Source organism: Anas platyrhynchos, chromosome 16 (genome assembly GCF_047663525.1).
Source record: "Anas platyrhynchos isolate ZD024472 breed Pekin duck chromosome 16, IASCAAS_PekinDuck_T2T, whole genome shotgun sequence".
NCBI classification, from domain to species: domain Eukaryota; kingdom Metazoa; phylum Chordata; class Aves; order Anseriformes; family Anatidae; genus Anas; species Anas platyrhynchos.
In genome coordinates, this window is record NC_092602.1 from 2,949,226 (window position 1) to 2,964,555 (window position 15,330).

General features: G+C 40.7%; 1 protein-coding gene across 2 annotated transcripts; it reads left to right on the forward strand.

The window, feature by feature from the left end:
• On the forward strand, positions 1-15,115 carry ANAPC5 (anaphase promoting complex subunit 5). Of its 2 annotated transcripts, none has more exons than XM_072024603.1 (17): positions 1-283; positions 951-1,030; positions 1,616-1,725; positions 2,066-2,261; positions 4,043-4,112; positions 5,494-5,595; positions 6,485-6,675; positions 7,590-7,671; positions 8,369-8,458; positions 9,407-9,588; positions 10,078-10,213; positions 10,447-10,521; positions 11,272-11,393; positions 12,572-12,679; positions 13,167-13,314; positions 13,922-14,084; positions 14,493-15,115. In XM_072024603.1, exons 1-17 carry the CDS (start codon positions 80-82, stop codon positions 14,705-14,707), a joined length of 2,274 nt encoding a protein of 757 aa, XP_071880704.1. In that variant the 5' UTR covers positions 1-79; the 3' UTR covers positions 14,708-15,115. The 2 variants fall into 2 exon arrangements, with proteins under 2 accessions (XP_071880704.1, XP_005028244.2); XM_005028187.5 differs by having other exon boundaries at positions 2-283; positions 4,046-4,112.
• Positions 15,116-15,330: the final 215 nt, after the last annotated feature.

Consider the following 15,330-nt stretch of genomic DNA (forward strand, 5'->3'; position numbering starts at 1 on the left):
CGGCGGCGGCGATTGGCTGGGCGGGCGCGGGCGGTTGCCTTGACGACGGGGCTGCGGGTGATGGCGGCCGGGCGCCGCCATGGCGAGCGTGCACGAGAGCCTCTACTTCAACCCCATGATGACGAACGGCGTGGTGCACGCCAACGTCTTCGGCATCAAGGACTGGGTCACCCCCTACAAGATGGCGCTGCTCGTGCTCCTCAGCGAGCTGGGCCGCGCCGGCTCGCAGCTCGGCCTGCTGGAGAGGCGGCGCCTCAACAGGCTGCTGCTGCCCCTGCTGCAGGTCGGGGCCGGGCCGGGCCGGAGGGGAAGGGAAGGGAAGGGAAGGGAAGGGAAAAGAGAAATGGAAGGGGAAAGGAAAAGGAAGGGGAAGGGGAAGGGAGAAGGAAGGGAGGGAAGGGAAAGGGGGTTGCTCCTTGGCATCATGGCCTGTTTAGTTTTGGGCCCCTCAGTACCAGAAGGACATCGAGGCCCAGGAGTGTGTCTACAGAAGGGCTCCGAGGCTGGTGAAGGGCCTGGGACACAAGTCCTGTGAGGAGTGGCTGAGGGAACTGGGGGGGTTTGGTCTGGGGAAGAGGAGGATCAGGAGAGACCCTCATTGATCTCTGTAGCTACCTGAAAGGAAACTGTGGGGAGCTGGCGGTCGGCCTCTTGTCTCAGGTAACTGTGGTAGGACTAGAAGGGATGGCCTCAAGTTGTGCCAGGGGAGGTTCAGGTTGGAAATGAGGAGACATTTCTTCTCAGAAGGAGCAGGCAGGTGTTGGGATGGGTTACCCAGGGAGGTGGTGGCATCACTGTCCCTGGGGGTCTTCAAGGAATGGTTGGACGTGGTGCTTAGGGACATGGTTTAATGGTTGACATTGGTGGTAGGGGGAAGGTTGGATCGGATGATCTTGAAGGTCTTTTCCAACCCTAGTGATTGTATGATTCTGTGTCGCTGTCCTCCCCAGGGGCCCGACATGCCACTGTCACGACTGCGCAAGGCCATCGAGGAGTCGTGCCCACACCTGGCCAGCTCCGTGCACATCAGGTAGGTGCCAGGCCCTGACAGGCAGGGAGCTGCCCAGGACAGACGCTAAGTGGTGCCACAGCTGGGGCATTCCTGCACTCTCACATCAGCCCCACTGTCTCTTGATAACCTCTCTGCCCATGTTTACATGCCCAGTTGAAAGGGCCATTTGTCCAGAGTGAAAACATGCTTCTGCAGCTTTCCTAGTTGTCACAAACAAGTTCTGAAAGGCACACAAATCAAACATTGAGGAAGTCTAGTTTAATCAAGTCTCTATGATAGAAACCACTTGTTTCAACATTAGTTAATTCAGAAAATGACAGCTTTAAAATCAGTATTTTTTTGATTCCTAATTTTTGTTAGAGTAAAAATCCCTTCTGTTTGTTCTCTTTATTACAATAGCAGTTTTAAAAAAAACAACTGATCATTAATTATTTTCTTATTAAAATTTAATGTGTTTTGATTTTATTCATTATGTAAAAACCTTCTGGACATAATGAACTATCTGCCTTTTGGATCTGTTACTGCTTACTCGTCTATACCTGAAATAGAGGACTATTATTTGATGTATAATGTTTAAATCCTATTTTTTTTCCCCCTTTTTAGGTTGAAACTTATGGCAGAAGGAGAACTGAAAGATATGGAACAATTTTTTGATGACCTTTCAGATTCATTTTCTGGGACAGAGCCAGAAGTTCATAAAACAAGTGTAGTAGGTAACTAGATATTGTCTGTAGGCTGTAGTTGATATGATGGTTGCTATTGAAGGAATTCACTCAAGATACAACTTTGTAACCAATAATTTTCCACAGTCTGCAGTTCTTGCTGCTGCTAATTGTTCTGTGATCAGATAATCTGTGAGCTTTGCCACTGAATTAATTAGAGATTTATACTGAGCAGACCTGAATTTTATCAATTGGTAGGCTGAGATGAGACACTTAAGCTAAATTAAATAGTGCAATTTAAGCAATTTAAGGTTATTACACTGATTTGTAGTCTCCTCTGAATCGGAAACCTTACCTAAAGGTGTCATAACACAGATGTTTTCCTTTGCAGGCCTGTTTCTGCGCCATATGATCTTGGCATACAATAAACTTTCTTTTAGTCAGGTCTATAAACTTTACACCGCACTTCAGCAGTATTTTCAAAATGATGAGAAAAAAAGTGGAATTGATGAGAATGATATGGAGCTGACGAATACAGAAGAACAGGAGGGGAAAATGGAGAAAGAAGAACTTGATGCACCTCTAAGGTGATATATTAATACGTTAAGTCTTTCCCACTTCTGTCAGTAAATTAGTTGCATTTTGGACTGCTTCTGTACACATCAGAGCAAACTGAGGCTTTGTCCAGGTCAAGCTTCTACTCCTGTTAAACTTCTCAAAGTCCATGGACGCTCATCTGTGGCTGTCCTATCACAAATGCCACATTACAATCTGGGATAATTTAATTTTAGTGCAAGTGGACAAGTTATATGAACTTCAGCTGCAGTATTGAGATGTAGTGTACCGTAAAGTCGTACTAGCTCATATCCAACTTAGAGCAGGATGTCGCCGATTTGTCTAATGCATAAAGTTTAGGTCAAGGCCAAAACTTAAGAATATTGGCTTAAAAATTTATGAACAGTATTTTTGCTAAAGAAGTGATTATCATAGTAATCTGATCTTGTTGATTTTTTTATTTTTTTTTTAGCCCTGTGTACAGATCACAGAGCTTGTGCTGATGTTGGTTTGCAGTTACTCAACTTCAAATGGTTATTGTAGTTCAGCAATACACACTGAATCTGGTTTCTTTCCTGTAGTAGCTGCTTACTGTTTTCGGCACAGATAATGTTAAAATACCGAATGTTAAATGTTAAATATTATGTTTAAAATACCGATTTGCTTGAGGAGGAGGGGAAGAAAGGGGAAGTGATGTCACGTTTGTATTCAGAAAGTTCTGTCTTTATATTACTGATGAAGTTTAAGGCATGTGAAGAGGAGGTATCCAGCTGTGTGTGTTTTTTTTTTTTATTTTTTTTTTCCTCCTGGAGCCTAGTGCACTCTGGCCGAGTTGGGTGGCCTCCCCGTTTCCGTGGTGCCACCCTGTGGTATCATTTGTAAATGGCAGCAGTTGTGCTCGCTCTCAGAAGATGGCGGTGCCCCATTCTCACACTCACACAGGGAATTGCAGCCTAAAGGCCAGATGCTGCCCGTTTTCCTTCTGTACAGCCCACTGCTGAATGATTCTTCCCTGGTTAAGCTAGGGTGTGATGTGCTAAAGCTGTTGGAAAGAGCACTGCTGCTTCCAGCAAGGAAAGATTCCTCTTTGCGGAAAAATTAAGCTTAATATTTTGGTTTCTCTTTTTGCTTTTCTCCAAGTAAAAGTAATAACATTTATTTAAATCAAAGATGTATGGGAGGCATTGCACTCGCTAAAATGTTACACTGTAAGAATAATCCTCAAAGTATTTTGTGTATCCATTTACTTAAAATGTGCTTTTAAAATTGTCTTCAGATAAGCTCATGCTTGGGCATGCTCTGCTGCAGCTTGAGTCAGTTAACAATTCTGGAGTCTTGCTTTATGCTGTAGTTGTTGTCTTTGCATGGAATGAACTTCGGGCTGCTTTACAGAGCAGCTGTTTTCTGGAGTGATGTATGTGGTGAAAGTGCCAGTTCATTTCTTTGTGAATATCTTTAGAAAAAAAGGAAGAAAAAAAAAAAAGGAGCTAGATGTTTAAGTATATCACCACAAATCTTGTATCTGCTGTTGTTGTTTTTGTTTTTTCTTAAATACATGTGTATTTGGGGTAACATTCATACTGACCACAGTCTGTGCAGGCTGAAGATAGCAACTAAACAGTGTAAAATCACTTGGATTGTTAAGTTTGATGTGGTGGATTTTATTCTGTATTATTTTTTCTCCTTTTATTTTCCTTTTGTGCTGCTGAGCTCTGCTATCTCATAAAAATTCATAAAGCAAAAGTATGGAGTGTCTGATAAAAAGTATTTTCTCTATTTCATTGCCATTGTTTCTAACTAGAGTGCTTTTTAGCAGGGAAGAAGAGGTATCTTGCAGTGGGCCTCTTTCCCAGAAACAAGCAGAGTATTTTCTTTCTCAGCAGGTATGTTAGTTGTGAATGAAGTTGAGTAAATGATCTGTAAGATGATCTTCACCTTCATTTTTATCCACAGTGTCAAAATGATGTGTTTTTATATCTGTTAAAGGTTTGTTAATTATCTCAAATGTAGTTGCTCAGTATGAGCACTTGGGGTTAGAATTGTTTCATCTAAGCATGTACACCAGATGATGATATTTGATTTGGAGAAGGTCACTTCTGTTCTGACTGCTTGCTTCAAATGTGCTGTCTGCTAAATGTGCAATGTTGTTGGTTATTCTAGCTGGTAAATACAAAAAGGAGCAAAAATACACATGGGCACCATTGTTAGTAAATGCGCTGGGTGCTTATAATCGTTTGCTAATAAAATAAAATAACGTAATATGTACTGTTTCATACGCATTTAAAAAGCTCAAAGTGACTTCTCAATCCCACTAGGACCTTTACTTTTAAGGGTTGTTGCATCTAGCAGCCTGACTGCAGCAAGGTTCTGCAGCTCCACGCCCCCTGGTGCAACCAGTGGTAAGGCTGAATGTTACCTGCTACCCCAGTTCCCTCTGGCTGCTCAGGGTGAAGGTCTGTTAGGGGAAATGTGTGCATACTTGCACCCTTGCTCTCTCAATCCTGCCAGCAGCTGAGCTTCAACACTCAGTTTATCAAGTAACTGGCACCTGGATTGCCCTGTGTCTAGTTCTGGCACAGGCACGCAGAGCCCTGCAATCCAGCTCCAGTTGCTGGCACTCTAGCTGCCTTATACACATGTGCATGTGGAATGGACTCACTACTCATCCAGGAGTAGTTAGAAGTGAGATTAATTGAGAAGACAAGACAATTATGATTTACGGATTTTTTTTTTACCTGTGTGTATAACAAACATTTTCTCTCCTAATTAGAATATTGTGGAGGAATCAGATGCTTAGGACGGTTCTGAAATGTGAAGTCCTTTAATTATTCACTAATGCTTATTCCTGTCAATAGATTATTAATTTTGCTTATCAATTGATCTACTTCCTAAAGCAAAATATGGATTCACTTTTGCTTAGTTTGGTTTCGTGATTGGTTTTTGTTCGTGAAAGAAGCGTGTAATTCCAGTGAGCAATCTGCTGTACTAGTTCTTAAAAAGGAAACTTAAAATTCTTTAAGTACCTTTGAACAGTCATTTGAATAAGCTTTTATTTTACTCAGTCTCTCTGATCTCTGGAAAGTGAATGCTGTAATATAGGATAGAATAAAACTGCCACGGATGTTTCAGTGTCATAATAGAGCGGTTCTGAAATCTTCTTTAACGCTTTCTCTAGAGATGACAGAGAAAATGACAATCATGTATCAAAATGTATTCCTAATGCTCCACTTTGAGTTACTTAGCATTGGTTTCATTTTTTTCCAGGCTTCTTTACTAAAGAACGATGAAACAAAGGCTCTTACTCCAGCATCGTTACAAAAGGAATTGAACAACTTGTTAAAATTTAATCCAGACTTTGCTGAAGCAGTAAGTGTCTTTTTCTTCATCCAAAATGGTTTTAAAGGGATTTCTTCATATCTCTAGGATGGGATTATTTGGGAGTATTTTATTCTATATTGAAACATAAGCAGATGATGAAAATGTGAGAAAGTTCCATGTAAATGTTTAGTAATTCAGACCGAAACTCCTGAAGGTACCAAAACCTCAGTTAAGCTAAGTACTTAACAACATGTCTGGCTTCATGCATAGAAATAATCCTCTTAATTTTGGTGGGTCTGTGTCAGTGCATTCTTATTGAACTAAATCTAAAACTTTTTTCCTCAAAAATGTCAGGCCTCATACTTGCATAGATTAAAAACTAGCATTGAATACCTGCTGATTTTGATTTTTGATGTTCACTTCACTTCTGGAGCTTAGCTGCAATTTACAGTGAAAGCAACAGACAGCTCATGTTGAGAGTTGGTTCCAGACCTGCACTGCAAGCATTTGCCTTGTACCTAGAGAGCTTACTCTTGAGCAGGTGCATTTCTTCCTGCACAACGTTTGGAAGCCGTGTTCATGCTTCTGAGTACCTTCCTGAGTGCAGACACAGTAGGAGTTGTGCCTCCATTCCCACTCAGCACATAAATATAGGCATTCTGCCTATGCTGATGTCTTGGGCTGGGTGGAATAATTCTCATGGCCTGATCTTGGAAGATCCTATTAGGAGAATGACCAGTTTTATTCACGAATTAGAGAAGTTCTGCACATTTATTTGCATCAGTATCATTGTGACTTCTGGTCAGCACTTTCCTGGCCATATCTATTGCTTCATGGTTGCACTTGCTGGACAGTAAGACCACACATGGTAAGTATAAACCAAAACTTTGTTTTAATAGCTCCATATAGTTAAAACTGATTTTGTTTCAATTTTTAGCATTATTTAAGCTACTTAAACAGTCTCAGAGTGCAAGATGTCTTCAGTTCAACGCACAGCCTTCTTCATTATTTTGACCGTTTAATTCTCACTGGAGCAGAAAGCAAAAGCAACGGGGACGAAGGTTATGGTCGGAGTCTGAGATACGCTGCTCTGAATCTAGCTGCGCTGCACTGCCGCTTTGGCCATTAGTAAGTCAAAATGTACTGCACACATAAAATTCATCTCACTGCATCCCGTAAGTACTGATGGATAGGCCTTCAGTTCGTTTTGAAAATCTGTTTGAGAGAAGGGACTTGTCTAATTTGATAGCAGCTATAGTTGGCTTGGAATTTTCTTGTAATCCTGATTTGTTTTGGTTTGTTTTTATTTTGACATTTATTTGGTTTCCATAATAACCGGGCCATTTACAGCACGGTGAGAGTTGACATTTGTCTGCGTCCGGTTGTGACCATTTCTTAGGGATTTAAGTTCTCCATTGCTACATTTCCATGACCTCAGAAAGGTCAGTGGACATAAGTGCTTATTTCCAACTATATTCCCAAGAAAGTACAGTTGTTCTTTTGTTATATTCAAATCAATATAGAGCTGATCATCTGGAAGAAGAATAATTAAAGAAAAAGCCATTTAGGAGATGCATATTTTTAAAAAGCTGTAGTGGTGGTTGTTATTTTATTGATAAAGCTGGCTCACCTATCTCCATGTACAGTTTTCATTTATTGGCTGCTTCCTGGATGAATCCTGTAAAAGGACTGGAGATGGAAAGGAGATAAGAAAAATTAATGACCATTATTTCTATATAGGGAGATACTTAATGTTGCCCCTGTTCAAACACTAATTTGGCACTTTGGCAGGTACACAGGTTTGAAAGCCTGCTTAGGGGTTACAGTTGCGTTTTTGTAGTGGCTTGCAGATGCCATCATGCTCATTAGCCTTGGGTCTAGAATATGTTGCTGGACCGCTAGGCTTTGCCATTCAGTCTTTTAAATCAGTTTTCTTCTGAGTGCGATATGCATAATTTAGATCAGTATTCCTCTGTGGTGTTGTAATGCTGTATTTTAAGCATGGTGGTGATCCTAATACGTTCTTTTTTGTTTGCTGATAGTCAACAAGCTGAACTTGCGCTTCAGGAAGCCATCCGAATTGCACAGGAGTCTAACGATCATGTTTGCTTGCAGCACTGCCTGGTAAGATAGCCATGTTGAAACAGAGGTTAAGTCACCTTTGTCTGTTACCTCAGCCTTTGAACTGTTGCAGAACTACTCTTACTCTAACATTTTGTCAAGTGGATCAATAATTTGAAGGTGACTGTCCCGCAGTGGGGTGATGTTTTTAGCAGATGGGTCACCAGGAGCAACAAACACTGGAGTGTAGGGAGATCACAGGACGGTTTTGTTGTGACTCGGGTTTACTTCCTTAAACAGGAGTTGTGATCCCAGAGTTACTCAGTACTAAGCTCAAAGTTTAGTCTGATGTGCTTTAAAGAGCTGAAGTATTTCATAAACTTTCTTCTTACTGTCTTCTGGATTTTCACAGAGTTATCCTCCTTTTCAGCAAACAAAAAGGAGGAAGGGAAGACTTAATTTTCTCTCTATTTTTTTCTGTAATGAACATCAGTACTGTAATGAGAGAGAATCTCTGCAACCAAACTCTGGAGGTGCTGCATTCCACAATTGACTGTATAATGGGTTTCTGTGCATTACTCTGAAACCTCCAGTATTGACTCTAGTATTCTCAGGCCCGTGCCCAGCCAGGCTAGAGTTCTGATATATTTTGGTGATTCCACAGTTCTCATGCATTCCGTGCAATGCTGTAAAATGTGTTCCACAAAATGCTGTAGCAATCAGCTATTTGCAGTGACATTTTAACTTTTTCCCTTACTAGAGCTGGTTATACATCTTGGAACAGAAGATATTTGATAGCTGTGTTCTGCTGGAGCACTCAGTAAACAAATCTTTACACTTTGGTTTGCCCGTAAGTCTGTTTCATTTATCCTTAACTGTATTCTAAAACCTTCATACGGGAGTGAAGGGGTGTATGCATGGTAGGTTTTTGTTTGTTTGTTTTTTTGGGGATGGTCAAAATTATTAATACAAAATACGTAATTAAATTTAAACCAACCTATTTTATACTCCAAAATCTACCTGTTTCTATTATTTTGACTCTTTATATTAACAACCAGAATTTAGTTGCTTTATTGTGAGTGCATTATCACAAGGCATACTGTTTTTCCTTCTGCCTTGTTTGTTTTTCAGCAGGAGAACTGTGGCCACTAGCCGGGCCCTATGCACCATTTAGGTCCATAATGCAATCTGCTGGTGCTCAAGGGAGGTTCTTATGCCTCAGCCTTCCCTGAAATTCAGTGCTGATGCCTCTGACAGGGCTTTGAACGCATTTACTTGTATGGCTCTGTCCCAGCTGTGAAATCTTGTATGGTAGCTCTCCCCTTAGATGGTTTTATGCCCTGTATCAATTGCTGTTTTCCCCAAGATCTGCAACCTCTTTGAATTGTTCTAAAAGGAACTAAACTGCTGATGTTGGGAGATGAAAGCAGACATGGCTATTTGGTGGGGAAGGGGAGGAAAGGCTCTCTGTTTTCACAGCTGTTTCATCACTGGAGAAATCCAGGTACAAGTCCAGTCATCCTCTTTAAGACTTCTGTGTGGAGGAGTGGAAATTACCTTTCACATCTATCAAACTGGCATTCATGTATGTGTGGGTGTGTGTAAGTGTGTATTTAAAGAAATGCCTGGAGCAGTGTTCCTTTGTCTGTGCTGAATAACATCACATCTTTTTCTTTGGGATTTTTTTCTTAATTTATAACTTGCTCTGATGTAGTTCACAGGTGTAGTGCGTAGCTATCATCTATCATCTTTCAATGACTTTCTTTTATGTTGTTTTTTTTTTTTCCCCTCTTCCCAGTACCTTGCTTCCCTGGGAATACAATCCTTGGTTCAGCGAAGAGCTTTTGCAGGAAAGGCTGCCAACAAACTAATGGATGCCTTAAAAGATTCTGATCTGTTGCACTGGAAGCACAGCTTGTCAGAGCTTATTGATATTAGTATAGCACAGAAGACTGCCATTTGGAGATTATATGGCCGCAGGTATTTCATTTCTTTTCAACTCTTGGGTGAGCTCACTGTACTTGGTAGCACATAATGCATTCTGAGTTATTTATATAGATGTAACAAGTGACTGTGTCTCTCCAGTGCACTAAAATAAAGCAATCAGATAGTGATTTGATATAGGCTGGGTTCAATTATTTCCATTTCCTTGTGTTCATTCAAAAATCATACTGGAGAAGAGATTGAGTTTGCATTTAGTAGTGGCAAATAGTGCATAAGTCATTCCCATGTCCCCATTTTCAGCATCACTGTGCTTGGACCATGTGCAGCTTTTGGTTTGTAGCATTGGATGTGCTTGCATAGTCTAGAGTTCCTGGGTAGCAGTTGTTTTACAAGTTTGCATTCTCCCCCAGGCCACTGGCTTACCCCGAAAATCAGTCTGTAGACCACAGTCATAACAAGACTCTAGATTAAAAAAATGGTGGTTGGTTGTTGCTTGAAAGCTAAAAGATGTTTCTCTTGCTCAAGCACCATGGCACTTCAACAAGCCCAGACATTGCTGAGCATGAACAGTCTGGAGGCTGTGAATGTGGGCGTTCAGCAGAATAACACGGAGTCCTTTGCTGTAGTATTGTGTCACCTGGCTGAGCTGCATGCAGAGCAGGTGAGTTTTATGGCTAGTCGCACAAAAAGTCATTTGGTTGAGAGGATGTGTGGGTGGTGTTGACAGAGAGTGCGAGACTTGAATCATGTTTTCTTCTGCCTTTAATGTCTGTATTAGGAACAAAGAAAATAAAGGGCTTTTACCTGGCGAGTTCTTGCCATGAAGGTTGGGTCGAAATCAAGGGGAGCAGTGCTTGCCTTGGTCTGTTTATCAGTGCTGTTTTTCTGTTACAGGGATACTTTGCAGCTGCTTCTGAAATACTGAAACATCTAAAGGAGAGATTCCCTCCCAATAGCCAGCATGCACAGGTAGAATATATACGATTTAGCCTGTAACTTGCATAACTGTTACACAATAGGACCTGAATTCATACCCTCTTTACTCTGGATGCTTTGGGGTATATGTTTGCTGATCTCATTTGGCTCATGACCCCTCCAGAAGCCACATAGCATAAACTCTTCTGCAAAAGTGTGAAGAAGAAGCCTTTGTTTTAATTGCCTCCTAAGAAAAGGCTGATTAAATAGAACTGTAAGTAACAGAGGAACATACATCTGCTTCATGAGCACACACAGGAATCAAATGGTCTACGTCAATTTGGAGCTTCAAAGTACTGTTTAATTAGTGGTAATTATTTTGATATATTACACTCCAGAAATAACTGAGAAGAGGCTGTTTTTGTGCAACACTGGGAAACGTTAATATGTCAGTCTAAAAGGCACTATTTATTTTACAGTGTTTAAGATTCTATTAAATTTAGCTTGGTCCTTCTCTTTTTGTTATAGGACAACTCTACTATTTTAAAGTAATAGTAATGGTTTTAAAGCTTTTTTTTTACTTAAAATATGGTCAAATAGGTGAACAGTGGCATTGAAACACTACTCCAGGCCTAAGCATTTCTGTTGAGGACTGTAATTTAAAAAATACAGTAATTGGACAGTCGAGTTAGTTGTGTCTAGACATAAATATCCACGGGGGAAATAAAAATTAAGTTTTAACTTGGGGTTAGACAGTGAGCAGGTGCAACTTCTAAAACATGTTCCTGGATGTTCTTTGTTTAGCTTTGGATGCTGTTTGATCAAAAAATACAGTTTGAAAGAGCCATGAATGATGGCAGATACCATATAGCAGATTCTCTTGTAGCAGGAATTACAGCACTTAGTAGCATTGAAGGAGTATACAGGTAAGAAATCGTGAATCCGCATATGTTTGCAGGTGTATCCCGTGAAGATAATGAAAAACGTAGCAAAATGGTTGCTGGCAATCACGTGTGTTTGTGTTCTTCCCTTTCCAGAGTTAATTACAGTCATGTTGTCTAATGTGTAGTGCTTATTCCATTACAGTATATCCTGTAATCATCATTTCTAGTTGTTTCTCTGGACGTTCTAAGAACAGGAATAGCACCGGTGAATTTCTTGTTGTTTTAGCGCTGTAGATCTGGCCTGAGAACACAAAATATTTCTTCAAAATTTGCCATGGTAGCTGTAGTCAAACCTGAGCACTATGCAAAATTTTATAAAAAGACAGATCTAAGGGACCTAAGGCCAAATCTCAACTCTGCTACAGTAAGAGCTTGAGTTATGTCTTCATCTGTGTCCCAGTTTCTACATCCGCAAAATGGGACAATACTTTTTTTTTTCTGTCACCTCAATTTGTTCTCGTTTCTGAATGGAAACGTTAGAAATAGAATAGGGTTAAAACTTGTTATTTGCTGAGCATGAAGACAGTTTGCTGTTGAAATCAATTTCTTGTTGTTTTGCAATGAGGCAAAACACCTAAAAACATAGCCGGTGCCAGTAAGCCGGAAGATCGCTATTCAAGCTGTGGGACCTGATGCTTGTCCTTCTGGAACTGGACTGTCTTACTTCCCTGATCTTTAAATATAGCACTCAGTATATGGGTTTGGGGTGTTTTTACACATCCCCTACAGCTATGTATTTGTTTTTTTTATTTCCTTGTTCTCACTCTTTCCCTCTCGCTCCGTGTCCTTGTTAGCTTATGCCAATTTTAGCTACCTTACATCATACCTGTTTTTCATCCACAAATAATTGCTTCTGCTTTCCAGTTTGCATGCCCTCCCACTTCTGCTGCCTCTTTGGCCTTTGTTTTTGGCAATCCCTGTTTTCTATCTAAAGCTGTTTCTTGAGTTTGATTCGTTCTGCTGTGAGTTGTCCAGCAATCAGAGCTACTTGGTTTTCCCTCTACCTCTGTGCATAGCACGAACATGCTTTGTCAGAGTGCTGTTCTGCTGTCACAAGAAACAGAGGTCACAAAATAAAGACCTGTTTTACCATGTTCTGAAGAGCAGATTTGTGTTTAAAATATTTATATATCAGTGATGTTTTCTTTCTACCACGGCAGAAAAGCCATTGTATTGAAAGCCCAAAATCAAATGTCAGAGGCGCACAAACTCTTGCAGAAACTGTTGATCCACTGCCAGAAAATCAAGAACACTGAGATGGTGATTAGGTAAGAATGTTTCATTTTCAGAGTATTAAAGCTACTTCGCAGTGGTTAGAATCAGCCACTTCAATTTGTCTGTGTTCGGACTTCACCAGTCCTCAGGTTACCTAAAATGATTTGGAGATTGTGAAATAATTATTTCATTTGTTAAACATGGTATAGAGGAATCCTCAAAATATCACAGAATTGAAACCTAGCACCACGTTATATATGTATATGTAACCTAAAAGGTATTAAATGCTTGCAAAATGAATAATAAGAAGAAACGTGAATGTAACTGTGCTTTTGTGCCAACCTTCAGAGTAGTTAATGTTATTTCATCTTTGTAAGGAGGTGGGATTTCCTCTTAAGGGTGCAATTTAAGTTTATTGTATGTACAGTAATGTAATTCATAATAAAATCAATACTGTTACGGATGGAGTAATTGGGAAACAAGTGGCCGTGTTTCATCAAAAGAAAACAGTTTATAGTTCTCTCCTTCTCTGTTGATTAGCGTACTGCTGTCAATAGCAGAGCTCTACTGGAGGTCTTCATGCCACACCATAGCCTTGCCTGTCCTACTGCAGGCTCTTGCCCTCTCTCGAGAATATAGTCTACAGTATTTGGCTTCTGAGACTGTGCTGAACTTGGCTTTCTCCCAGGTAGGTTTGATTTGTGTTTTCACAGGGCTGTGTGGCAACATTTTTGCTGGGGATCTGGGTACAGTTTTCACTCCTGTGAGATTTGAGACCATAACCTTGTCGGAATTAAATTATTGGTACTGATGAAGTACATTCTAAATGTAAAATCTTTTGGGGAAGCTAATAAAAGTTGAGTTCCATGTGTATCGGTAAGATGGGTAGCTATTGTATATACTTAAGCAGGCAAGCATAAATTGGCCCTGCCTTCATTTCTCCAGTTGTTATTTTTATGCTGTTTTTTCAGCTTTCTAGTAGCACAGTTTGGCATGTGCCTGAATTAAAAATAATGCTGGTACTGGAGTTCAGTTACACTGTTTATTCTGAGCTGGCAGGGACCTGGTTGTCAGCACTGACTGGAGGACCCATGCCTAATCATTCCAGATAGTAGTTCATGTCTCCTAGTAAGTTTTGATTTACAAGAAGATTGTGGGGAAGAAAATGACGTCCTTGTCTGTAGCATTGCTGTGTTGGAAACAGATGTGGCTTTTGTGGCTTATTCTGGTCTTTGCAGAAGGTCATGATCTCACCAGTAGATTCCAGCATTAGACAAGCAAAGTTTCTCTTTCAGCTGATCCTTGGCATTCCTGAACAAGCCCTGAATATTTTGCATATGGCAATTGAACCTGTCTTGGCCCATGGAGCTGTACTGGACAAAGGCTGTGCCATGTTCCTGGTGGCCAAGTGTCAGGTGGCTTCGGCAGCTTCCTACGCTCAACAGAAGAAGATTGAAGGTAATGTGAAGAGTTAACTCTTCCCCACTGAAACTGTGCTCAGTTGAGAGATACAAACCAGGGCATATGTTGGAGTCCTGCTACATAATCACCATTAATGAAGTTTAAACGATATAGTGGAGTGTATTACCTGGTAATCAGATAGGAGAATTAATTTGGAATTAGTTGTTCAACAGATGCAGTGTTTAGAACAGCAAGTTGTTTATGCGGTTTATCTGCGTGCTTCAACACCCGTATTTTGCAGCAAAGGTTGAATAACAGACACTAGCTGAAGGACCATGTTGCTAAGACACAAACTGTTTTGAAAAGCTGAGGAATTTATAATTGGGCTCCTTAGAATGGAGCTGCATTGCTCGGAGTTGTTGTTGTGTTATTTTCTTAAGTATGACTGTCCCACCTTTCTCACAGCTTTGGAATCCGCTATTCTGAATCTAAATGAAGCTAAGACTTACTTTGCCAAGGTGGACTGCAAAGAGCAGCTCAGAGATGTTCTCTACTTCCAAGCCCGGCTGTTCCACACCCTAGGCAAGACCCAGGAAAGGAATAAATGTGCCATGTTGTTCCGTCAGTTGCACCAGGAACTGCCTGCACATGGTGTCCCCTTGATAAATGCATTCAAGTGACGCATTTAAAGATGAGATTTGTTTGTTTTCCACTTTTTTTTTTTTTTTTTTTTTTACAAATGTCTTTTTACTATATTCAGTCATTTGTGTTTCAGAACAACTGCCAATAAATCATGGTCTTCTATGGAACATGCTTGTACTTTCTTTGCAATGACGTAGGGGAAAACATGGATTTTCACCCATTTTGCTTCTCTTCTGTGCTTGAAATTGAGAATTGAAAGGGGGGGAAAAAAAGAAAGGACTCCTGACCGCATTACAAACATGCTGTGGGGAGCAGCACTGTTGTGATGAAATCTCTCAGTGACATTTTCAGAATCAGTGCTGCCCTTATGAACACCGGGGTACAAAAATAGTGAAAAATGTAGGTGAGGCTTCTTTGTGCTCAGTTTAAGTGGTACAGAAGGGGAAGTCTCATGTGAAATGCTTTCCTTTCCTTGTGCTTAACCTGTCCATCGTCTCTGTAGCTCTGTAGACATGGATGGTGCTGGCAGAAGGGGAAAACAGGATTCAGTTGGAAGGCTTTAATGGTACAAAGTCCCGGCACTGTTGCGTTAGGCACATCCTTGTGCAAAGAGTGGCTCAGAAAAGGAAAATGTGCAAACAAGAGCCTTAGCTCAGCTGAA